Source organism: Panthera uncia, chromosome B4, assembly GCF_023721935.1.
Source record: "Panthera uncia isolate 11264 chromosome B4, Puncia_PCG_1.0, whole genome shotgun sequence".
In the NCBI taxonomy this organism is placed as follows: domain Eukaryota; kingdom Metazoa; phylum Chordata; class Mammalia; order Carnivora; family Felidae; genus Panthera; species Panthera uncia.
Genome location: NC_064809.1, coordinates 69,695,477 through 69,720,398, shown reverse-complemented (window position 1 = coordinate 69,720,398; position 24,922 = coordinate 69,695,477). Strand labels below are relative to the sequence as shown.

The following is a 24,922-nucleotide window of genomic DNA, read 5'->3' as shown; positions in this document are numbered from 1 at the left end:
CATCCAATCACAGGTGAGAAGATCCTGAAGTGCAGGGGCTCAGGTGTGCATGTCGGCTCTCATTGAAATGCTGAAGACACTTCAGGATTTATGAAATGTGGTGGATTACTGGCACGATGAGAAAGCCCTGATAAGAGAAGCTGCTAAGGCAATCATGAAAGGAAGGAAATAATTTAAGAATGCTAGAGCAGAGAAAATCTTGATGAATAGGTTTGGCCCAGCAGCTCCAAGGGATTATGGCCATTGATTTCAGACATCTTAGCCACTTGCTTTAAACTAAGGAATCTGAACTTCTGTTAAAACTGAAATGCGTTAACATTGAGGCTTGTAGAGTTCAAAACAATTACAGAGAGACAAATTGGGAGCAAACAGCCTAACCATGTTCAATGGCAGCATTGGCCTGGAGCTGCTGATGAAGGTAAACTAATGGGCGCTATTGAAAGGTGGGCACTAAGGTGACTGGTGCCCCACACCTTCGATAGTACCTCACATCTGCACAACTTAACTTCAGTTCACAGAATTCTTGCACATACAGTTTTAGTTCAAACTCTTCAAAACTGTGAGGTATTGCCATTTGGGGAATGAGAACCTAAGGCTTATAGTATTCAAGGGACATGTTTTTCAAAGCCAGTGCTTGTCCTGTCACAATACCGTTTGCTCACCTTTATAAAGGTTTTTAAAAATAATAAATTTCAGATGGCTTCTTCAAAATATAGTTACTTCTAGATCCCATATTTGAATTGTGCTTTCTAAATCTGTCCATCAATGCATCATTTTTTTTTCTTGTTTGAATATTCATATCTTTTTTTTTTTTAATTTTTTTTTTTCAACGTTTTTTATTTATTTTTGGGACAGAGAGAGACAGAGCATGAACGGGGGAGGGGCAGAGAGAGAGGGAGACACAGAATCGGAAACAGGCTCCAGGCTCCGAGCCATCAGCCCAGAGCCCGACGCGGGGCTCGAACTCACAGACCGCGAGATCGTGACCTGGCTGAAGTCGGACGCTTAACCGACTGCGCCACCCAGGCGCCCCTGAATATTCATATCTATTGGTGTGTTCAAAACATGCAGAGGTCAATTCTTTCCTCTCCTAGGAAAGTGAAATCAGGAAATAAACCAATTCCAACACTGGAAATTATGTCAGGACAAATCGGTGTTGTGGTTTTATAAGTGTAGTTTTTTTTTTTTTTTTTTTTTAATTTTTTTTTTTTGTTTATTTATTTTTGAGACAGAGAGAGACAGAGCATGAATGAGGGAGGGTCAGAGAGAGAGGGAGACACAGAATCTGAAGCAGGCCCCAGTCTCTGAGCTGTCAGCACAGAGCCTGACGCGGGGCTCAAACTCACGGACTGTGAGATCGTGACCTGAGCCGAAGTCGGCCGCTTAACCGACTGAGCCACCCAGGCGCCCCATAAGTGTAGTTTAAATCAGAACACCTGGAAACGAACTGAATGCTTCTGTCATTTAATTCAACCTTATTTGTTTCAATCATAAGATAGAACTTGTAAATTGCATCAAGACACCTGTTAGAAATTATTTAACTTAGATTCTTGAGATAAAAGAATTGCTAGAAATCAGGCATCTGAATGGTTTTACAAGGTTCCCCAGGTCATTCTCACCAAAGATACTGTTTGAAATGGATACTGTAGTTTGAATGGATCTTAATTAAGGATTATAGTGGAAAATAATGGGATTTGGAGTTACACACATCTGAGTTCAAATCTTATGTCTGTATTTGCCAGCCTTGTGACCTTGGGCAAGCTAATAAACCTCTCTGAGCCTTAGTTTTTAGCAATTGTAAAAAAATTAACCATATTTACCTTCCGTGGTTTATATGAGGATTAAATGTGTAATTTGTTTGCATATAGAAAATACTCAAAATGGTAGTCTTATTATTATGAGGAATGAGCAATGATCTGGATAGAGTGAAAACAATTCATTAGGGCAAGAAGCATCTATAAATTTGTTTTGTTAATGTAGTTGTCAATGATAAGTTGGAGTGGTCCTTCTTAATCATGCAGATAAGTCCTCAAAAAGTTTAGTAGTACAATTATTTGGTGTGAAGGAACTTAAGACCTTATGAAAAATCTTTTGGAGGATAGAGGTAAGAAATAAACCTATGAGTTATATGTTATTGATTTTATTTATTTATTTATTTAAAAAAAATTTTTTTTTTCAACGTTTTTTATTTATTTTTGGGACAGAGAGAGACAGACAGAGCATGAACGGGGGACGGGCAGAGAGAGAGGGAGACACAGAATCTGAAACAGGCTCCAGGCTCCAAGCCATCAGCCCAGAGCCTGACGCGGGGCTCGAACTCACAGACCGCGAGATCGTGACCTGGCTGAAGTCGGACGCTTAACCGACTGCGCCACCCAGGCGCCCCGATTTTATTTATTTTTTGAGAGGGAGAGAAAGAGGGTGAGCGCGGGAGGGGCAGAGAGAGGGAAAGAGGATCTGAATCAGGATCTGCCCGGGTAGCAGAGAGCCAGTTGTGGGGCTCAAACTCATGAACCCCAAGATCATGACCTGAGCCAAGGCCAAAAGGCCAACCTACTGAGCCACCCAGATGCCCCTTATATGTGTTTTATATTCTCTGAGTAAAATAATGGATTCCTCACAATTAAAATAATATCTGTGCTATATTATACATATTAAAGTAGTAATAATACTTTGTTTTACTAAAATTTTCAGAATGTTTATCATAAAGCATCTGCAAGGCATTTTTGTTTACAATATGTCAACTTTTATATGCTGATAAAATGCTTACACACAGACTTTGCTGCCATCTTTGTTCTTCTATCAAGGATGTTCTAGTCTCTCTAAATTTTTAAGTGTAGATTTTTGTCTTTCTCTTCTCACATTGCCCACTATGCCCACACCCACCTCTATTGTTTGTTTCATGGACCCCATGTCCCCTCTCCCAGGTCTCACCATATTTCCTGGACAGACACAGAGTAACATGAGTGGTAGAATGTTTAAGAAATCAACCAACCAACCAACCAACCTTTTGTGTAACCCCCTCAGTTATGTTGAAACATCTTCTTGAGTCCTCTTAGGACTCTTATTAGGTAGAAGTAGTGGACTCACAATAACTTTATGCTGAAGTTCCTTTTACAAAGGCTTCCATCCCCTCGCCAGAGTTTTAAAGCCCACTCACACTAAAACTACCATTTTTTATTTCCCAGATGTCATGGCAAGAACTTCCATCATGTTCCACTATCTGCCTAATCTTCTCTTTCCAATATAAATATCTAGCTCTTTTTCCAGTTATCTTTAACAAGAGTGACTTGTGAGCTACAAATACTACATCTAAACTTCTCTAGTTGTTCAGATTACAGTTCAGTTCTAGTCCAGTATAAACAGTAGAAGCCAAAATTTATGACCTTGATTCTCTTATCCATACCAGTTCCCATTAATCAGAACCCTATGCACACAAATATGTTTAAAATAAAAATTTGGATAAATCAAAAAAGTGCCAGTTTGTTGCAAAACTAATTGACTTGTTTTCCCCATCTTAAAGATGGGATTAGCTAATAGGTTAGAGTTGAATTCTGAGGGGCAAAATTTCTGATTTCTGGAGGAAATCAGGCAAGATAGAATAGTGAGCCACCCCAGTCTGAGGTTGGGAAAACACCATTAAAAGCCCAATACCCAGGTTGTGGTTGCATAGCCAAGAGTTTTAATTTAAAATAGGAATCAGGGGGCGCCTGGGTGGCGCAGTCGGTTAAGCGTCCGACTTCAGCCAGGTCACGATCTCGCGGTCCGTGAGTTCGAGCCCCGCGTCAGGCTCTGGGCTGATGGCTCGGAGCCTGGAGCCTGTTTCCGATTCTGTGTCTCCCTCTCTCTCTGCCCCTCCCCTGTTCATGCTCTGTCTCTCTCTGTCCCAAAAATAAATAAATAAATAAATAAATAAATAAATAAATAAATAAAAATAAAATAGGAATCAGTTCAGAGTGAGGACAGATAGGTAATAAGCAATTATGGAGTGCTAAGGTCTTAGTCAAATGTCAGATTATTCCGTTGGCATCATGAGTCATCAGTTACAGAGACAGCTAAGAGGAAGTTCTCTTCCCATGTTTCATATTGAGTTGGGTTGGTGATCCACAGGGTAGGCAAATAATGTATTGGAATTGCTTATGGTGGCCAGTGGTGAAATATGACAACAGTATTGACTCCCATCCTCAAATGTGAGTGTGTATGTTGCACAACTACTTTCCATTGTACTGTCAGCCAGTAGTGCTTGTGGGAATGACCTGATGGAAATCTGATGAAAAGTAAAAGGAGATTTTGTGCCTGGCTGGCTCTTCGGGCAAATGGAAAAGAAATAAGTCTTAAGATTTCTAATAGGATTCACTGGTAATCTCAGCTGTGCTATAATATAAGTGAACATGATAAGTGGCCACCATGGGGAGAGTATGAGATAACTAAGTATGGTTATATAATACAAATGAGCATGTGGTGATGAGATTTATGTTTAGGCATATATTATCAGGCATAAATTCATAGTGTTTATTTAATTTTCCATTTAAACTACTAATGAAGTACTCTATAATGTAGGATACTAAAATTGTGCCAAATTAGTGCAAATTCTGCACTGCATGAAAGAAAATACTGTAATTACTGAACAGTAGAAATATAATTGTTTATAGTCCTTAAGCATCACTGCAATTAAGGCATCACATTTGTTATGCTTTCTTTAGAATCTGCAGTTAGTGGTTTTTTAATCCTTTTTTTTTAACCCTTTATTTTCTGGGTTTACTACTTTTTTTTTTTTTTTTTTCTGTAATGCCCTTGATAGTCCAAAAGGTCTGGTATTCAAAAAGCACTAGTACATGTGCTTTTGACTTTCATTAGATTTTATTTGATTTGCTAATCTTTACTTGGTATAAATGCAAATATGGTGTACTAAAAGAGGTAGCAGAATAAGGAAGGAGACCCATGGGTAGATAAATAGGTCAAGATTGATATACACAACTATTGGAAGCCTTCAAAGGTTTGGATCCTATTAAAATGCCATTGCTGAAAAAAAAATGCCATTACTGGTAATTACTCTATTTGTTACTAAAACTTAGGGAAACTTTAAAGATACATTTTCATGTCAGCTGATAGCCACCTTCTCTAGTCAGTCCCTACACTAGGATACACGTAAGCATAGTGCTGTTATTTTTTCTATCTTCTGCGAATTAGATTACCTCATTGAACCACTTTTTCCTTAATACCTACCTAAAAATTATCAAATAATATTTTCATAAGGACTATATACTGCTAATAAACACCCACTTTCTATAAATCAACTTCCTTCTTCAGTCTATAAGACACTAACTTTCAGGATAATATATATATTTTATATATATATATATATATATATATTACATATATATATAATATATATATATTTATAGAACAGTGAGTGTATATAAATATATGAGTCTATGTGTGTGTGTGTGTGTGTGTTCTCCTAGAGTCAAAAGTTCAATGTTTTATGCTATGTAAATTTGGTAATGGCCAATGTTACCACATTGGCCAAGCAAGAACATGGTAAGTTTCTTTAAACAGTATGGTCAGTGGGTTACTATAGTGAGCTTGATCTTTGCATTTTTAGTTTCAGAGATACTTATAATTCTAAGTTGCACCATACATAGCTATTAAAGGTAAATGAAACAGCAGGGGCATGGTTCTAATTGCTTAGTAAACAATTGTAGGAAAGTGTTTATTAAAGCTGGCTCTCAAGTGACAGATAAATACATAGTTCTATCACACATGCTAAATTCAGCATGCTGCAAGCTTAAAAGCAGATAGATCAAAACAAGAGATATTTTAAAAATCATAAAGACAAAATACAGTTATGTCAGTATGTGACAGGAGAATAATTTTGCCTTAAAAGTGATCTCCCCAACCCCCTGAAGAACATGCAACCACAATTTATGGAACAAAATTAAAAGCAAGTTGGGTATGTTCCATTTTTTAACTCATCTGGCATCAAGTTAAAATTAAATGGGCTGTTGTTAAATTAATATACAAATGAATCCATTATAAACAAAAAACTACATCACAGATTCACTGATGTATAATTCATATTTATTAATGTATGATGTTTAATTCTTAAAAAAAAAAAAACAAAAAACACACAAAACAAGCTACTAAACAGATTCGTTCATGCACTTCTTTTTCTACCTCACAAGGTTCTGCTGCATAATTTTTAGAGGAGTTCCCTTATTCAGGGTTGGCATATGTTGTTCAATTTTCATTGTCCAGAGCCATATTTACAGAAAGATGTACAAATATTGTAGATAGTAGGCTGTACAACCTTCACATGATTAAAACTTCAGTTCCTTGGTTTTCTAGAGCTTTGTGTAAATGCCAATAAGTTTGAGAGTTCATCCAACTGTGCCTCTTAACCTTTGTTCCCATAGGTGAAGGGCAGGATTTTTAATCAAGTAGCAATTTATCTTTAATTAGGAAAACATAATTAGGTATTATCATCTAATTGCAATTACTGGTTGGAGAAAGTCACATTTCACAAGTAGTGACCCATGCTGGATTATCGTTCTCCTATTACTGAATTTTGAATCTGTATTTGTATTTGGCAGATAGCCAATACAAATTCGAAGGCAATCACCATGCTTCTCTGCAATCCTGCTGTCAGAGTCATCAACTCCACTGCTGAATAGGTAAAAGAGATACTTCCTAAGCCACATATTGGCTAGATCTGTTTCCTGCTAAGACATCAAGTGTAGATCAAAAATAATTGTATACAAAAAAAAAAACAAAAAAACACCCCATGTGAAGTAGGTTAGAGAACTGTTCCACACTTCATTTCTGGTACAGTTAAAAACAGTTTAATGTCTCAAGGCACCACTATGGTTGAACATCAGATACACGGGTAATCAGCTAATCTTCTTCTATGCTGTAAAGTCAGTAAATAGCTTGTGCAATTGTGAAAAGCAATCTCTAAAGGACTGTTAGATATACAGTAGGCACGTAGATTATAATACAAATAGAAAACAATGAGTCCTAGAAAAAGCATGTTGAGCACCGTTGTGGCATTGTTTGTGTTTCTTTACCTAACACTACGTAAACTTTACATTTACAAAAGGAAAGACTAACTTTTTAAAGTTACACTCAAGGTTGCTTTTTGTGCTGTCTCCAAGTAAGTGAATCTAGTTCGTAGGTGTACTTTTAGAAGTTGTTGGATCTGGATCGGCTTCTGTCCCACTGGTAGATTCATTCAAGTGTGAGCTTAAGTTTTCTGACGTTAGGTGGGAAGACTTGTAGACAATCTCGTTGAAATCAGACCTGATGCAAACCAAAGGAGGGTCATTCAGTGGGTCTTCCACTGAGGCCTGTGTGTTCTCTCGAGTGATCCCCATGTCCTTGCTATGTTCTGACGGTGATTTTCTTTTCATGCGAGTATAAGTTTTGTCTTGATTCTCCATGCCTTGCTCATTTTTCAAAAACCGTCCAAAGAACCAAATGAAGAATCCAAACCACACAAAAGCTATTAAACTCGGAACAAAAGCCAGACACTTGACATCAAGGCTAGCCCCTATGAACCTGCTGTGTAAGAACATATCTCCCTCAACATATGTTTTATTAGTCCGAGGGTTAGTGTGATTGGACCTCCATTCCCAGGAAAGTTTGGTTCTGTTCAAATCCTTTAAACTTTCAGAGTCTTTCACTGTGTATATCTTCTGCCCTGGGCCTATATACTGTCCGTACTCATGAGGCTTATAAAATATCTGGTTCTTCCACATATTAAGATCCAAAATCAGGACAAGAAAGATAATTCCATAGTTAAACCATTTACCTGCATTAAAAAAAGAAATACCGCATATTAGTCAAAGACCTATAAAACTGCAATAGGGTTTTTTCCCCAATAAAATGGAGATAATGGTATAATAGTATAAATTGTTCATGTCTTAGACCTGTTAGCATTTTTTTGAGAGTGCTATGCTGCCATTAAGTGAATTGGCAAAGGATATTTCCTAAATGTATTCTAGACCACATGAGAATGTAACTGTAGGTCCCAGAGTCAATAATTTATGCTATTTATACTAACCAGATTAAGCTGCCTTGTTTTGTAGGTACCACAGCCATACTCAAATTTGGTTCCATGTAGGTTATTCTCTAGAATATCTCAATTAATATTTAAAAAACAAAGTTCTAATTAAATTCTTAGAAAAGTCTAACATCTGATTGAACATCTCTTACAGTTTTATAATTGTGTCTAGACAAGAAATCATTTTGCAATGCAAACACAGCAGTATATCAATTGAATTCACATTGCTGTTTGTAGGTGACCTGTTGATTAAACCGTTAGTTGATGTGACTCAGATCAATAATTCTTGAGCATTCATTTCAAGACTTTAAAAATAATTGCATCAAATCTCATTGAACAGAATCCATTTATCAGACATATAAATACAACCAAAGCCAATAAACTGCTTTAGAAGAGATGATTTGGAGAGATTGTAACCACTATAATTTCTTTGTAGTATTTAAAATTCTCATGCAAATAAGACATTGTTTAGAGGCATATTATCTATGATATCCCTACATCTGCAAATGAAAAAGAACATAGGGAAATTTTCAAGGGATACTAGATTCCATTATAATTTTATTATAATCACAATTTATTGCAAGCTTTACAATATCAAGTATATCATGATATAGTAATACCTTATAGGTTTGCTGTAGCAAAATAGGTGATACATTTTGCTATCACCTATAGCAAACAGGTGCTATATTGCTATATATAGCAATATATATATTGCTTTAGTTCCAAAAGCTCCAAAAGCTTTAGTTATAAATGTTATATATAGTATGTCAAATGTTTTTATTTTGTATCTGAAGATAACAGTATTGAACATGATTAAGTTACTGCTTCACAAGATTATAGAGCTCTTGGGACAAAAGAGAGACAGAATCTTGGGCAAACTTATTAAACCATTCTAATGAATTTTTGCAGTATGTATTCTAACAGAACATAGAGCTATATAAAAATATAACTTTGTGAGGAGTTTGGGAAAGTGTTTTATCATCATCTTTATACATTTTCAAGTTCCTACTCTATGCGAAATTGAAAGGTTTTAATCCTGGCTCTAAAACTTACTAGCTATGTGATCTTGGGCTAGTTGTTTAAATTCTCTAAACCTCAGTATCTTTGCATGCAGAAAATAACAGTACTTATTAAAGCTGTTAGTATTTCATAAGATAATTAGATGCTAAACGCAGTGCCTGGTACATAATAGAAACTAAGTAATTGTTACTGTTATGAACATGAAAGCCTTGCCTAAGACATGATAATGTCTGCATTTGCATAGGAAGGTACAACTTCTTCTCTATCAAGATAATTTATCTAAACTATCTGAAGGGAAATTATAACTCTGCCAGTCCTGAAATTGTTCAACTATACAATTGTTAAAGTCTTTGTAGTGGAAACTCTTGCCCAAATGATTTATTTTGCATACCCACACTAGAGAGTAAGTTGAAACATTGGGAATGTTGTTTGCACATATGATAAACTATTTATAACATCTGGCACTGCTAAGCTCTAACCACTCCTGCTCTCCTGGAGTCATAGCCAAAACTAAAAGAGATTCTCACTAAGAATCAACCATAAAATGAGTAAAGAAAGCTCAAGCTAGTGAAATTCAATCAAATACAAAGGTAAGCAGCATTATCAAACATTTATTGTGCTCATAATAGACTCTGTTTTAGGATACCTTAGTAGATGCTGAGGACATACATTTTTGCCTTACAGGGGGGAACTCATTATCTTGTTAGGGTAATAGAACAGTGGCATCAACAGATAAATAGTAGGAAGAGGCCACATTTGTGAGGCACCAACTGAGTGTTACAAATGGTAGACACTGAAGATGTTGGGAAAATGTAATGAAGACTGAGGGCTAATTTCTGCAGAAAGGATTTTTGTAGTTCATGTGGTCCTGAAAGGGAAAGAAGGACAGAGAATAGCCTGGAAAATGTTGCATTTCTTTAGTGTATGTTTTTATTATGCTGCAAATAGAATAGCATACAGGAAAAGATCGGGTGATACTAAAGAGGAGAGAGAAAGAAAGTAATGGGGAATACTGTAGGAAGAGAAAACAGGAGAGGAATGAGAGGCAAGTGAATTAAAAAGTTCTGAGGTTCTTGGGGCTCCTGGGTGGCTCAGTCAGTTAAAGGTCCAGCTTCGGCTCAGATCATGATCTCATGGTTCATGGGTTTGAGCCCCTCGTCGGGCTCTATGCTGACAGTTCAGAGCCTGGAGCCTGCTTTGGATTCTGTGCCTCCCTCTTTGCCCCTCCCTCCCTCTCCCTCTCTCTCAAAAATAACACTTAATAACATTAAAAAAAAAGTTCTGAGGTTCTCATCACTATCAATGAGGCAATAGTTTGTAGCTTCCATGAAAGCAAGTTGAGAGAGGGGCTTTGGGTGATTCTCTGTTGCAGCGGATTCATACCTACTCTCTTGCTGTAAACTACATATGCTGATGGTGAGGAAGAATTTTTATGACTGACCATCACCTTGACTCACAAAGGTCCCTTGGAGAAACTTGTACTCTCTCTCTAAGTCATTGTTATTGATGCAAGAATAAGGCAGTCCCTCATAAAGTGGGCCCTGTATCTAGGGTATCAGAAACCAGTGATAAGTACTGTCACAAAATCAGGGAGAAGAAAGGATGCTCACTGAGCTTGGGGAATGGTGCTTTTCTGGTGGGAAAAGATGCTCAGAGAATGTCAATAAAGAAGGGAAAAGATAACATCGGAGCATAAAAATACACTGACCAAACTAGTAAGAAACCCTCAGGATAGGAGGAGCTCTCCCCCACACTTTCTACACTATTGTTCCACCACCTAAGTTGAATGGTGCACTGGGTCACTTTGACAACCAAACTTTAAAGAATCACTTTATTTTATTTATCATGTGATCTGGAGCCTGAAAATTTAGATGGGACAGAGGAGGAACAAATTAGAAATGTGTTTTCTGACATCAGCTAATGGGTATCATCACCCCGCTCTAACACATCTTTCCTGATCCTTGAGACAGAAAACCACAGTCAAAAACTGCAGGCTGGAAATCAGCAGATGAAGATCTCATTCTAATATGAAAATAATACAACCTTGGGTTACCTGTTTAACCTCTCCAGGCCTCAGTAATTTTATTTTCAAATTGAGGAAACTGAACCAGATGACTTCCAGTTTTATGATTCTGTCCTTCACCCACCACCCCGAATCCTTCTAGTTAGTAGCTATTCAATTTTTAATTCTGTGAAATGGAGAATGATACCAACATAACGATCTCGAGGGATTATTCTGAGGATAAAGTAAGTTTATATCTGAAAGTCCTCTGAAATCTGTTAAATTTGCCAGAAATGTAAGGGAGTATTTTTTTCTACAGTTTCCTTCCTTTATATCTTCAATCCAGTTAATATAGGATCTTGGTGATATAGGGACAGAAGAGCATGTAAGGGTTTGTAACAAAGATATATCCTAAAGGTGATCAAATGTTTCAGTTTGGATAAAACAGCATGAATCACTGAGCTATAACTGGCCCCATTATCTAAGAGGACTAAGTGTATAGTTACATGTAAACATGCTTTGTGAATCAGCATATTTCATATGTTGAAAATTCTTAGCAACTGGTAATTTGTCTACAACTTGCAGGAGAATGGTCCAGAGATAGGTCAACTATATACAAAAATTTTGAGGCTAAAGAACAGGAACCTGTCTCCAAGTGTCCCTCACAGCAGAGTGGCCGTGTTGGGGTGGGGAAGTGCAGAAGGGAGAGAACAGAGTGAGGCAGGCTTCCTACTGACATCACGTTTCCTTTCTTTTGTGGATGTAGCACTGTCTCTACCTCTCCTGCCCCCAAGCATCCCCCCCCCCCACCCGCCACTGTCAAAGCCAGTCAGCTGAAACTTGAGCAGCTGGTAAAAATGCACAAGCAGTGGCTTTTCCTACTTTGTTTGTTTCCCGTCCACATAACATAACCGCTGGTCCACTTACACATTTACGCAGTGGAAGGATATTCATTTTTTGCTAACATCCTTCCTTCTATTTTCCCACATAGTGTTTTGTTACTTTTGTAATGCGTTTTCTCCTCTTTAAAAAATTACTTTTGCCCTGTGATATGTGGCGAACCAGTAAGCAAAACAGCTTACTTGTCACACAAGACAGCTCAACCCCACTGTTCTTGTCTATAAAGTGAGGGAGCTGAGCTATATGACCCTACAGGTTTCTCCCCAGCCCTAAACATCTCTTTGATAAGTCTGTGAAATAAACATCACCTAAACCTTAACATTTTATGATGGGCCAGGAAATCTCACCATTAGAGCAAAAAAGATGGAATCCACAAATTTTCATGCAGAGAAAGCTTTCCTTAAAAAAAAAATGTATATTCTGAGAAACACTGTTTACCATAAAAAATAAATCTGAGTCCCTGAAATGACCCACATGGAAAGGGGATCAGACACAAAAAGGAAAATAAGTGATCTCTTGCCATTTCCCAAGTGTGTTGTTGTGAATGTACAGTCAACCATAACAAGAGCCTTGGTATTTCAGCATTAATCATAGGAGAGATTTTGCATTTCCCCCTGTTGTTTCAACTACATAACATAATGTAAATCACCAAGGAGGGAGGGTAAGAATCCATACATTATTTCTATTAATCTCCTTGCTGAAATCTCTCACTGTCTCCTTTAATGAGAAATCACTGCATGGTGTTGGTGGGATTACCTCTTTCTTGCATTTTGTGCCTTTAATGAATCCTACTGATTGCCAAAAATGATATTATAATGGTAATTTTATCTTTTCACATTGTGGGAGATTACAGAATTCTGGGCTAGTTGGTTTTAAAAGGATTCTTCACTAAATATCACTATCACTTAGCATAGGAAATGACAATTTGGGGGAAAATGTTTTTTCAACTAAGGAAAAAATAGTGTAAAGTGCTGATATTTCCACCATATAATATGTACTAAATTAGATGACCATTAGACTCTTGAGATTAGGGGTTTATATAATAAACCTTGCATTAGTCAAATATGCAATTATATTAATTTTTTCTTAACTCAGTAAAGTTGCCAGTTAGCATTGAGACTGAGCTGTGCCATAGGCACCTTCATTCCAAATGGGTGCTACCACTGGGCTAGACTCTGGCATCCAGTGCAGATATATGAAATAGTCATGCTCCACAAAGCCTTCAAAATCCTTTATGGGATAACAAGCAACCAAGGCCTTGAAAAAGATAAATTTTGGATAATTAAAGAAATAGCAGCTTGCTGTAACAGGCTTCTTGGCCAGATCAATGTCCTCCCATTGCAGACATGAGCAGTGATAACAGGTCTCACTGACTTAGCATCTCTTTAAGTAACCCCTTTAAGCACCTGTGCCCTCACACCCTAGGTAATTTAGGGATATCTGGGAACCACATTAAGTGCTTGGGCCATGAGGAGAACATTTAGTAAATTGAAGATATTTACTAATTTATCAATTAATAAGAGTTAATTTGAGTTAGCAAAGTAAGGTCTTAAGACTTAAAAGCAAATGAATATAGTTTCTCTAAGTGCCTCTCTTGTCTTTGTCACCTCCTAAGTGGGAGACTATTCCTTTGAGGACATAATCCAGTGATAGGGGTAGAAATTCGCTATGATAAAAGCAGAAGTAAAAGGCCATGGGGTTATACTAAATTAAGTGACTATTAGACTCTTGAGATTAGGAATTATGTCATGTTCATTTCTGTATTGCCTAGATCCCGGCTTAGTTTTAGACACATATTAATTCAGAAAATGTCTGTTAACCAATAGGTAAACTGTGAGATAATTTGTACAGAAAAATACAAGAAGTAAAGTTACAGTCTTTCAAATCAAATACATGTGTCACAGTGATCTGGTAAATTCTGGGATACTGCTAAAATCAGATATAATCTGGAAAATTGGGAAAAGAAAATATTCATATCTCAAAGAGTATATATAATTCATTATATATTTCAAGCCTCTCTTCTGGCTGTAAAGACAATTCCTGAAGAGCATGTAAGTTTTATCACAGATGTCCTCATATATGCATAAATGAAGGCAGGACATCTCAATTTGGAGACAGCAGGCTAGCTCAGGGGCAGCAAGGGCTGACAGGCCATGGGCAAAAAAGCAACCCTGGCCTTGAAGAAGATGAGTTTTGGACAAATAAAAGGAATTGCTGCTTTATGTAGAAGTAAACATAGTTAACTCTTAGAGCTGTCTAAATGTGTCGAAAATAGAAACTGCTTCAGGAAAGGTTTAGAAAACTTCACAACTGAGATAATAGCAAGAGATCCTTGTGTACTTTGGATAAATTCATGATCTTTAGAGACTGTCATGGTGAACAGGATGCATCACATTTCCCTATAACAAGCCCCTTGTTAATTTTGTGAGACAGAATATTCTGGATGAGCCACTGGCCTGCCCTCCCCAGCACTTCCCATGATCTGACTGACACAGGAGAGCTCTTTAAAAAACAATCTCTGGGAACTCATTTGCCAGAAATCATGTGCCTATGGAAATAGAAACAGAGGGGTTTTATTCATTATCTTCCACATTGTCGCCATTGTAAAGCACCTGTGCCCTCACACCGCTCAGGAAACTGAAATAGAACACAGACGCTATGGAGGTTTGTTTACTTCTACATTTTCCATTTTTGCCGAAAGGGTTCCCGTGGGCATCATCGTGCCAACAGTGTGAATTCTCTCCTCACAGATGCACAGGCCTTCCTTCTGGCCTTTCCCCCGACCCCCTCCTAATTCACTCAGATGATGGCCACCAACGGGACACTTCCTTTGTCTGGCTGGGATGACAGATGGCAGAGCTTCCACCGGGATTGGCATTAATAGGACTCAGAGGAGCTTCCGAGAGCGAATTGAGAGGCCATTCCGCTCTCGCCTCCGGAGACTTAGTACCTCATATTTTGAATCCATCTTTGCACTCACCTTATAGGTAAAAGGGAAGAGGCCAGAGGAGACAGTGGCATGGTTGCAGTTAGCATTTATGTTTAAGAGAGCAACAATGGGCTTGGGCTAAAAGCATCGATGTGACCTAATCACTAACCACGTATCCTCTTTGTTCTGGAAGTCCAAATTCCCAGAAAAAATATTTGAACACACCCTTGGATAGAGAGGATTTATTTTTATAAGCTGCAGCCCAGCTTGTGAAATGAAAGCTCCTACACACTGCAGCAAACCATCTGTCAAGGGGGCTCCAGATGAGCTAAACAGATGCAACAATTCAAGTCATTTCTGAAATGCATGAAGACAACTAGCATGGAGTCAGGATTAGATAATACCCAAATCCTAAATGCTTTTAAAATGCCAATGGGAACTCATCAGTGTCAGATAACCCTCTCCATACAGAGCTCGTCATTGGGAGACATTTTTTTTCCCATTCTTAGTATTCTCCTTCTTGACTCAGAACAGTGGATAACAGTAGAGCATTCAGAATAGTGGATAAATAATAAAAGAGCCCTCTCTCAGGCTACCTAATGTTTTTGAATTAAACAAGAAACATGAATTCTGGATGGATGAAAGGAAAAGCTTCAGGTAAAAGGAGTGAGAGTTTACTGAGTGCTTACCAAATGGCAAACGGTGTCTAAAATGCCTTGTGCATATTAATTTAAATCTCACAACAACCGTATGGGATATGTACCTCACTGTCCCCATTGAACAGATGAGAAAACTGAGCCTCTAAGAGGTAAGGAACTTGACAAGGGAAGTGCCATCAGTCAATGGCAGAGCTGGAGTCTAGGCAGCAAACCTTTACATTCCATTTTCTCAGCATGCCTTGAACATTATTTCTAGATCAAGAAATGACAGTTGAGGCCATGGTGGCACCATCTCTGAACCCCAGAAAAGAGTCACACAGACTCTTCTAGTGCACAACAAACACAGGCAGAGAAAGCAACAGATGGAGCTGTCTGGGGGTCCATAGGATCCCTTCCTATCCCTGACTTTAGCTTCCTCTGTGGTCACCCAGGTGTTTCCCGACATAGCCTATTTTGGGACCTCTTTTCTTGACCCCAGGTCTGAACTTTCCAGCTCCTGGCAGGACTGTATCCTGTGCCCTTCTTATTAGCACCCCACTCTATGGAATTTTCATTGTCCTTTGGCTTTTGATCTTAAGAGTTGCATGTGAAAATAAATTAAAGCTGAGATGAGAGGAACTGTGACTGTAGCAAGTGTTTCTCAGCAGCAGCGTTTCTCAAAGAGGGGTCCTCTGGCAGCCTGCATCGGCATTATTGGAGGTGCTTGAAGTTCCAGGCTCCAACTCCTACCTCAGGCATCGGGCTCTGCGTGTGCAGCTGAGGGATCTTTTTAACAAGCTCTCCACGTGATTCTCACACACACTGAAATTTGAGAACCACTGATGGATATAGAGAGTTTTATGCTTAATAACCCAGAGATACTACTCTATTTGCTTATCAAGAAAGGCACTGAGTTTCCCTACCAAAAGAAGCAGAACCTGGAGGAGCTGATCAAGTTAGTGTTTGCAGTTGACTTGGGCATTTGCAGGCTACTGACTATTGAGCATATTAAAACACAATATGTACCATGCTTTGGAAATTTTATCTAGGTTTCCCCAGAAACCATTTTCTTACAGAGCAAGATAAAGTAACAGGCCTTTCACAGGAGACTAGCTGCTACTTCAGAGTGTCCTCAGCAACATCTTCAGCAATTAACAGAACAAAGAGAGTAACATAACAAGAGGGGAAAAGTTCAGACTATCTTCAGCCTCCAAACCTGCCATGATTTTCCTAGAAGTTTTTTATCACGGATCTGGGGAGGCACATGATCATCCTACCACAAACTGGATCCGTGATAAAAACTTCTAGTTTTAACTATCTAGTTTATGGTGGAGCCCTTCACCCCAAAGTCCACATGTACCCTATTTTATTTTGGATCTAAACTCCAGAATCCTCAAAGGTCTTATGGCAGGTCCAGGCACTCAATCATTTGCACAGCCGGTCTCCTGTCTCTGGGAGATAATCTGACTTCACTTGCGGCTTCTCCATCACAAAGGAGCAGTTCCCAATGACCAGCACACCTAGGGGAGCTTTTTAAAAGTCCCATTTCCTGGCCTTTGCCCAGACCTACTGAGTTGGAACATCATCAATGGGCCCAACAATGTGTATATTTATAAAGTTTCCTGGGTGATATGATTATCAGCATAATTTGGCAAATGCTGCATCAAAGCCTTAATGACAACATATTTCTACCTTCTCCCAAACTTTTTTTAAACATGCAGTCTCCATTATAAGAACTTTGCCAGTCTTTCCTCCTTTTAAGTTTCTAGAAAATAATACTTGGTGGAATGAAGATTTTAGTTCAACTGCATGGGAGGCTTTATCTCAAAGCTAATTACACTGAGGCTTCCGGGACTCCTGTATGCATGTCCCTCTTCCAAGGCACTGAATGTAATTTTTAGCTGTAACTTTGCTTTTATATTCTTAAATAGAGCATTCCAAATTGTGTAAGCTTTGGGCACCACAAAACCTGAACCTGTCCCTGTCTTAAAATGATAGCAAATATATATGACAAAGCTCTGCAAAATAGCCCCAAATGAAATATTTTTAATAACTTGATTTTTTTTCTTACCAGTGAGTTCCTCTGAATGTCCCTCCCCCTTTTTAACCTGATATTATGCACCGCAGAAGTATATTTTTGACAGGGATTCTGATACTTGTTCAGAGACAATATTAGTGCCATGATGGCCTGGGACAAGAGCTGATAGCAAGAACAGATGGTCCAGGCAGAAGCCCACCCAAAGGGAAATGATGATGCCATGTGTGTGTTAGCTGTTTGAGAAGTCCGAGAGGGTAGCATGCTGTCGAGATTAAGTGGGGACTCTGAAACCACACTATGTGACCTGAACTCAAATTGATTGATTTACCCAGTGAATTTAATAGATGGGCCTCATTCATTTTGAATAGGAGAAGAAACCTGCTGCATCTTCCCTATTCATGAGCTCATTCTCCAATTTAGGAAGGTCGCCTCATGCTCAAAGCAAAAACCAGCCTTCAAGTTGGGAAGCAAAGGTTTTTTGCAGGACTCAGATGTTCACGTGTTCTGTGCTCAGGCTATTTTTACTCAGCAGCACAGACGGTAGTAAGCACAGATTTCTTCAGCAGTTTTTAGCAGGTGTGGGATCCTAGGCCATTGTCCTTGAAACACACACACATTCACTCCGTGTAACTGAACAGCTTGGGAACTAATGCCATCATATATGTGACCATTCAGCTGTCTGCTTCTGGTTATTAAAAAAAAAAGTATAAAATGTAACTTCAGGAAGACCTTTTATAGACGAGAATGACTGAGAAGTCATGAAAGAATATAATAAATCATATCGGAGCCATTTAGGAAGCAGGGCATATATGCACAGGAAATAATCTTGAGGATCTGCAAGAGGCTCACGTGAGAGAAACATAAGCTCTGCCACAGAAGTAGGTTTTATTCAATCAAATGAGAAGTGGCCAAACTCCCTAAAGGCACATGGTCTGACTGGTGCTCTGGGTTACCACTGTTCCAATCTCAGCAGGAAATGAGGACCAAAGTGTAAAAAGTATAAATGCTGAAAAAAAAAAAAAAATACCGAGCTGCATGTTGTGAGAAAGCAACCAACCTAATAAAGAAAACCAAGGGGGAGTTGTAGATGGAGTTTGGCAGAGATAGCTAACTATCCATGCCAAGAAGTGCGGCCACCTTCTCCAGGAATAGTATGCTAGAACAGTAGATGTGACACTGATGTGGCTGCTCAGCTAGAGACCACATTTCCTCCCTGACTCTTAAGTGGGGACATCTGATGAGCTACTGTCAATGGAATGTGAATGAAGGGCACATGCTTCTTTCCTGTGCCAAGGCGATTAAGAAAAAGGTAAGCCTTCTTAATCATTTTCTCCATTCTCTTTATTCCCATCTGGCTGCTGGATGTTGAAGTTGGAAGTATTGAAGCCGCTCATAGCCTAAGTCCCCGAATGATACTTGGGAACCCCCAGGTGACCTGGAACCACCTTGCACTGTTACGTGAGAAATAAAACTATATGTATGCATGCCTCTAAAATGTTACTATTTGCTTTTTTATAGCAGCTAGTATTACTCTAAGTAGGAGACAATCAAATCGTGTTTAAAGTTACAACATACCTGTTATGTGAATATGATATTCCTCCTTGAAGATCTTCTGGAAGAAAGGAATCTTGAACTGCATGTGAGGAGTGTGCAACCCAGGAAGATTTACATCAACATCTCCCATAAAATGTGGGAATTCCCAGTCCTGTCAAAGAAAATCAACATAAAAACATATTTGTGATATGTTTCGTTCCTAAGCAGCAAAACACCAAAAATTGACTTTTTACAAGCACTTATTTTAAAATCATTTAAATGCAGCAAGCTGTTGGATGTTTCAATCTGTAATGGTTATTTTATGTACATTAGGTAGTTGCATGCATTCAAAATCAAAATTAAGTCATAACTTACATCCTCAGATTTTCTCTTTAATGTGGTACTAAGAAGCCAATATAGAATTGATTTGCATCTATACGTGTTTATCTCTTTCATTCTGGAGAACTGATCTTAAATTTTTATAGGGAGGAAGTGATCCATATTTTATAAATATGTGGTAATTTTGTTATATTTTGTTTCCCTACCTTTTAAAAATATGAACCCTCTAAGACTATGTTTTGTGTAAGAGGACAAAGTAAAGAGGATCTAATTCACTTAACCAAGTTTTTCAACTCACATCCCAGGGTCTTTTATTAATCATCTCTGTTGACTTACTACATGCAATGGAAAAATGCCAAAGACTCCTGTCCTGTTCTCTTGCAATTTAGCATCAATTTGAAGCAGATGATGGAGGGCCTGACATGCTAGCAGGAGAGATGAACAATGAATTAATTCCCCAATGATCTTAGTTACTTTCTTTTTGTAAGGCAAAATCAGGAGGGCTGACCCTCCCTCTCCTAAGGAAGGGAAACAGATGCAAATGAGGATATTTTTAGGTGTCTCATCTGCTCTTGGTTTTTGGATAGAGCACCAAACTGAAGTTCACTGCTAGCATGTGAAGAAAGAACAGACTAAATAGACTCAAATAGACTCAAATATGAACATCTGAGGTGGATCCATAGGCATTCATACACATATTTTCACTTTGAATAACCACTAAATTATCAGTCCTATGTTTAATGAGTATCTTTTAAAAATATTACTTACAACCTAATGGAAAAAATATGCATTTCAGATTTCAATACGTTATTTTAATTTAAAAAGTTAAATCTTTCCACGACTTCTATATATTCAGCTCATACAGATATGCCAATAATAGAGTTGCTGGAACATTACAGCGGCCTCCATGTCCATCCCACTCCCCTTTTGGCTGAGAATTCTGGTCAAGGGAGGATAGGCTTCAGAGAAAAGGAGCCTCTGTGAGTGGCGGTCGCCAGGAAAGTTTTCAATGTCTATTAATTTCATGACCTATGAATCACTTCAAGCTGCTAACAAGAAATACACAAAAAGAAAAATGAAATGATACCACATCATCTTTTTCTATTGGTGTGTATGCACATATCTTGTTGGTCTCACCTCCCCTTGTTTTTCAGACATCAGCAGTAAGTAGACATGTAAGTTGGAAAATTTGGAAATCCCAAAGCATAAGCTGGATCATTTAGAATATTTTGATCTAAAATATTAGTGGAAATGGATTGGTAATAATACTTGTGAATTACTGCACTTTATTAAATTGTATTTTCCTTTATTTTTCATCGATATTACCTTGCATTTTTTGTTACTTGAAATACTCTTGCTAAAAGAATTGGAATTGAATTTGGTCTTTTGCTAAAATGTAACTGACATCTCCCATGAAAAATTATGCTTGACACACAAAGGGTCTGATAACCAGAGTATTTTTCCCTTTCCCTGGAAAACAACATAAAGCATTATCAATAGAGCAGTTCTCGTTTTCATTTTTTTTTTTTTTTTTTTTGGTTTAAGGAAGAGAATAGTTCTTGGTAGTGGTACCTTCTTTTTTGAAAGGTGCTCTTGGACTGTTCTCATTTAGCTTTTTCTTCCATGAAATGGAAGTTTTCTACTGGGTATGAAATTGGTTTAGTTCAAAAGTAAACTTAAGAGATTTATTATAGAATGGGATCAAAGCTTCATTCACCAAAAAAATAGTTCCTCAATTATTTCCCACCTGCACTTGGAGGAAGATGAATTAAGGAAATTGAGTGTGGACAAAACAGAAGAGAAACTCTTGATCCTTATTTGGATGATGGCATTAGTGGTTTTTTGTTTTGTTTTGTTTTCTTTTTGTTTGTTTTTTTTAAAGAAGGGATCAGGACAGGGAGTTCCCTGGAATGTGTGATAGATGTAGCTGGTGCCATGTAAGAAAAGTTTTTGAAAAGAGGATTAATAAAAAAGAGATGGTACATTCTTTTAGAGTCACTCCTCCCATATTATTTTTTATAATCACCCCATCTTGGTTTTCAAAACCCTTTTCCTTAATCTTGGAACTCCCTTCTCTCCTTGCTAGTCCAATTTTTGTGCTTCAATTCCTACTCCCACATACTTCTCCAGACTCATGGTTGGATCAGTGTAAATTCTGGTCTCACTTGACGTAGAGTGGAATGGTAATAATAATAGTAGTTGCTATAATTTGCAGGAAGTGTGGGGCTTGTCTTAATGGACAGCAGGTATCTGAGGCTGGTGATACCTACTTTAAGTAGGTAAAAGAGGAGGGAGGATGGTGTTCTGAATCTCTTTAGGTTTCAGCCTCTTTATCTATAAATTGGGGTTAAATAGGGGTGCCTGGGTGGCTCAGTTGGTTAAACATCTGACTTCAGCTCAGGTCATGATCTCGTGGTTTGTGGGTTCCGGCCCCATCTCAGGCTCTGTGCTGACAGCTCAGAGCCTGGAACCTGCTTCAGATTCTGTGTCTCCTTCTCTCTGCTCCTCCCATGCTTGCTCTCTCTCTCTCTCATAAATAAACATTAAAAAAATTTTAAGATAGATAAATAAATAAATAAATAAATAAATAAATAAATAAGGGTTAAATATTATGACCTCATGGCTCCTTGGGAGGATGAGATAATGCATGGACAGCAATGAGCACAGTGCTGGAGACAGAAGGAAGCGACAGGGAAATGGCCAACAAGCATGGCTGGTTTCCCAGCATGATCCCAGGGTCAGTTTTATCCTGAGAGTGAAGCAGAGGAACGTGATAGGTCTGTTTTCAGAATCACACATAGGCTGCTTCCAGGTCCTGGTGAGAAAAGTCAATCTCAGAGTGGTGTTCTCCCAGAGGGCACTGGGAGCAGGGCTTTAGGGAAGGTGCCTCTCAAATGTGAGACATGTGAGACATGTGAGGCAACCTCAGGGGGAAGATGGAAGGACATGACCAACTTGGTTTCTTGTGCAATGTGGTGACACTGTTGTGACATCCAGAAAAAACAATGGGGAAGGGAGGCACTGCTTCTGGGCAGGTAGGAGCTGGTAAGCTAGCACATGAGTAACTAAGAGCTGAGGAAATCTGTGGGCATTTGGCATTAATTATCAAGCACTTACAATGTTCTAGCATCACCCTAGGCTATGTATTTATATTTTACCTATGTACAAAATGATTGTGAAAGCTTACTATTATTAGCCCATTTTACAGATGAGGAAATTTGTCTTAAAATGATGTAGTTGCGTTGTGGCAGAGCACAACCCGAAGAATAAATACCTTCTGTCAGGCCATGCTTTCTCTGTGAACAGTGATAACAGTTACTGTTTTTCACTCTGAACTGGGATTATTTTGACCTGCTCTATCTGTTCTACTGGAGAATCAATGATGACAGTCATCTCCTGCTCGTCTCCCACCAAAAGCCGTTCTGTGAAAACCTTTGAACTGCATCGCTGCCTCCTACCCAAGGGGTCTCATTTTTTATCTGACTCAAATTTGAACAAGAAGACCATGCCTAACTAGTTCTCCACTAAGCACCTGTCCCAGGGATAGCTGGCTTCTAATCACACTGATAAGTTGGGACATTTGACTAACAGGTGATTGATATCAAATACTGAGATTCTCTTGACATTATAACTGGATGTATAGCCAATTTCATACACAGCTTGTATATAAATGCTATGAGAATCATGGCTTGCTTTCTTGCCGTGTAAACGTAAGGCATATACTTTGGACACAAGATGAAAATGTGGAGTTACAAGAATGATGAGGCAAAATGTGTTTAAAACCATGGTAGAGATAGGCTGACACTGTGACTGTATATTATGAAATGCTCATTTAATTTGTTCTTCAAGAAACGTTATCAGTAGTAATTCAAGGCTTCCTTACTCCTTTCTGTTAGTAAATCTAACAATGACTACAGAAGTCTATCACATTAACGGTTCAGTGAAGTAAGAGATATTTAGGCCCATCAGCTCATACCTGCCCCTCCACTTCTCATCAGTTCATGGTGACGAACAGACTTCCATCTTTGTATCTTGCTTCATATAAGAAACAGTTAATTCTCATTCCGATGGGCATATTTCCCATATAAAAATAAATGAGCAGTGCCATGGTATATATCTAATCTTATTTCTTACATACTATGGCTTACTCTGCCTATAGCAATAAAAATCACATTTGGACATTGATGTCCAAATTACATTGGGACATGTAATTTGGACTGATGCATCCAAATCTGATTCTGTCCAAATGTGGCCCTCTCATTCATGGACCCCATTTGGACAGAATTTCAGGGAAACATTAAGTATATAGGCAAAATGGTCTCAGGATATGCTGGATTCATCATTCCCTCATGTTTTCTCATTGAGACACATGCCTTGGGGCCAAGAGAAAGAACTTGGTACTATGCAGAGGAACTCAAGCTTGAAACCAACACTGTTTTGAATTCCCCAACTGGCATTCAATTTCCCAAATCAAATGTAGAGACCTCATTTCTATTTAGAGAAGTGTTAGAGGATAAAAATGCAATAACACTGACTACCCCACAAAACTAAAGCCATGGTATCAGAGCAGAAGTTTAATGTGTGTGTTCGTGTGGGGCGCAAATATTGGCCACTTGATTTTTTAGGAAATTAAGACATTAGGTTAGAATTTACTGAAAAGTAGTGATCACCATTTCAAAAAGAATTGACAATAAATTCTTAGATGTTAATAAAAATTAGCAACATTTTTTCAGTGGAATGATTTATCTCCTCTTTATAGGCATTAGATTATTAAGCTTTAAATGGTTTCAAAAGATAACTATACAGATATGGTTTTTTTCATCTTCATTAATATCTATTTCTCCTCATATTTCAAAAGCACATTTAATCCTATGAATATCAGAACATCATTTCACCAAAAATTTCTCCAGCTTGTAAAGTAGCTTTTCTATGTTGCTAGTGTCCTAGCAACAGGATTTTAGGTAGGTAACAGTGAACTGTGGTGGCCTGAAAAATTGTACTTATGCTTTGGGTGATATTTTTGTTTCTTATTAAGAATCTCAAGGGCCTCATTTCTTTCAGCAACCCTATCCTTTTAATTGGCAAAGTTTCCTTGGTATCACTTGGCTGAATAAATCCTTGAAAACCTTGACATATAGTAGATTTTGCTTATTTGTTTGTTCCTTGCCTATCTCTCCCATTGGAATGTAAGCTCCAGGGAGCTTACATAAGTTTTCCCTGCTTTGTTCACTGGTCTATTCCTCATACTTGAAGGAATGCTCAGCATATAGTAAGAACTCAAATATTTGTCAAATTGATGAATGGAACTCTCTGCAAGTTTAACATATACAATGATCCCTTGTTGGTTCCATGTAAATGGAAACACAGAATGGATTTAGGTAAACAGAGGCAATGCAACACATACTTGTCTTTCTAAAATGATATTACAAATAAATCTGAGGCTCATTATGAAAAAAAAATT

At 38.2% G+C, this 24,922-nt stretch overlaps 1 protein-coding gene across 1 annotated transcript in view; it reads right to left on the bottom strand.

Moving 5' to 3' along the window:
* Positions 1–5,727: 5,727 nt before the first annotated feature.
* Positions 5,728–24,922, bottom strand: part of TMEM117 (transmembrane protein 117) — a 396,452-nt gene continuing 377,257 nt past the window's right edge. Inside the window, exons 5-6 of the mRNA XM_049625332.1 lie at positions 19,165–19,294; positions 5,728–7,810 (exon numbers count right to left, since the gene is read on the bottom strand). Coding sequence (XP_049481289.1) covers positions 7,164–7,810; positions 19,165–19,294 — 777 coding nt within the window. The 3' untranslated portion in view covers positions 5,728–7,163. The remainder of the gene's footprint in view (positions 7,811–19,164; positions 19,295–24,922) is intronic.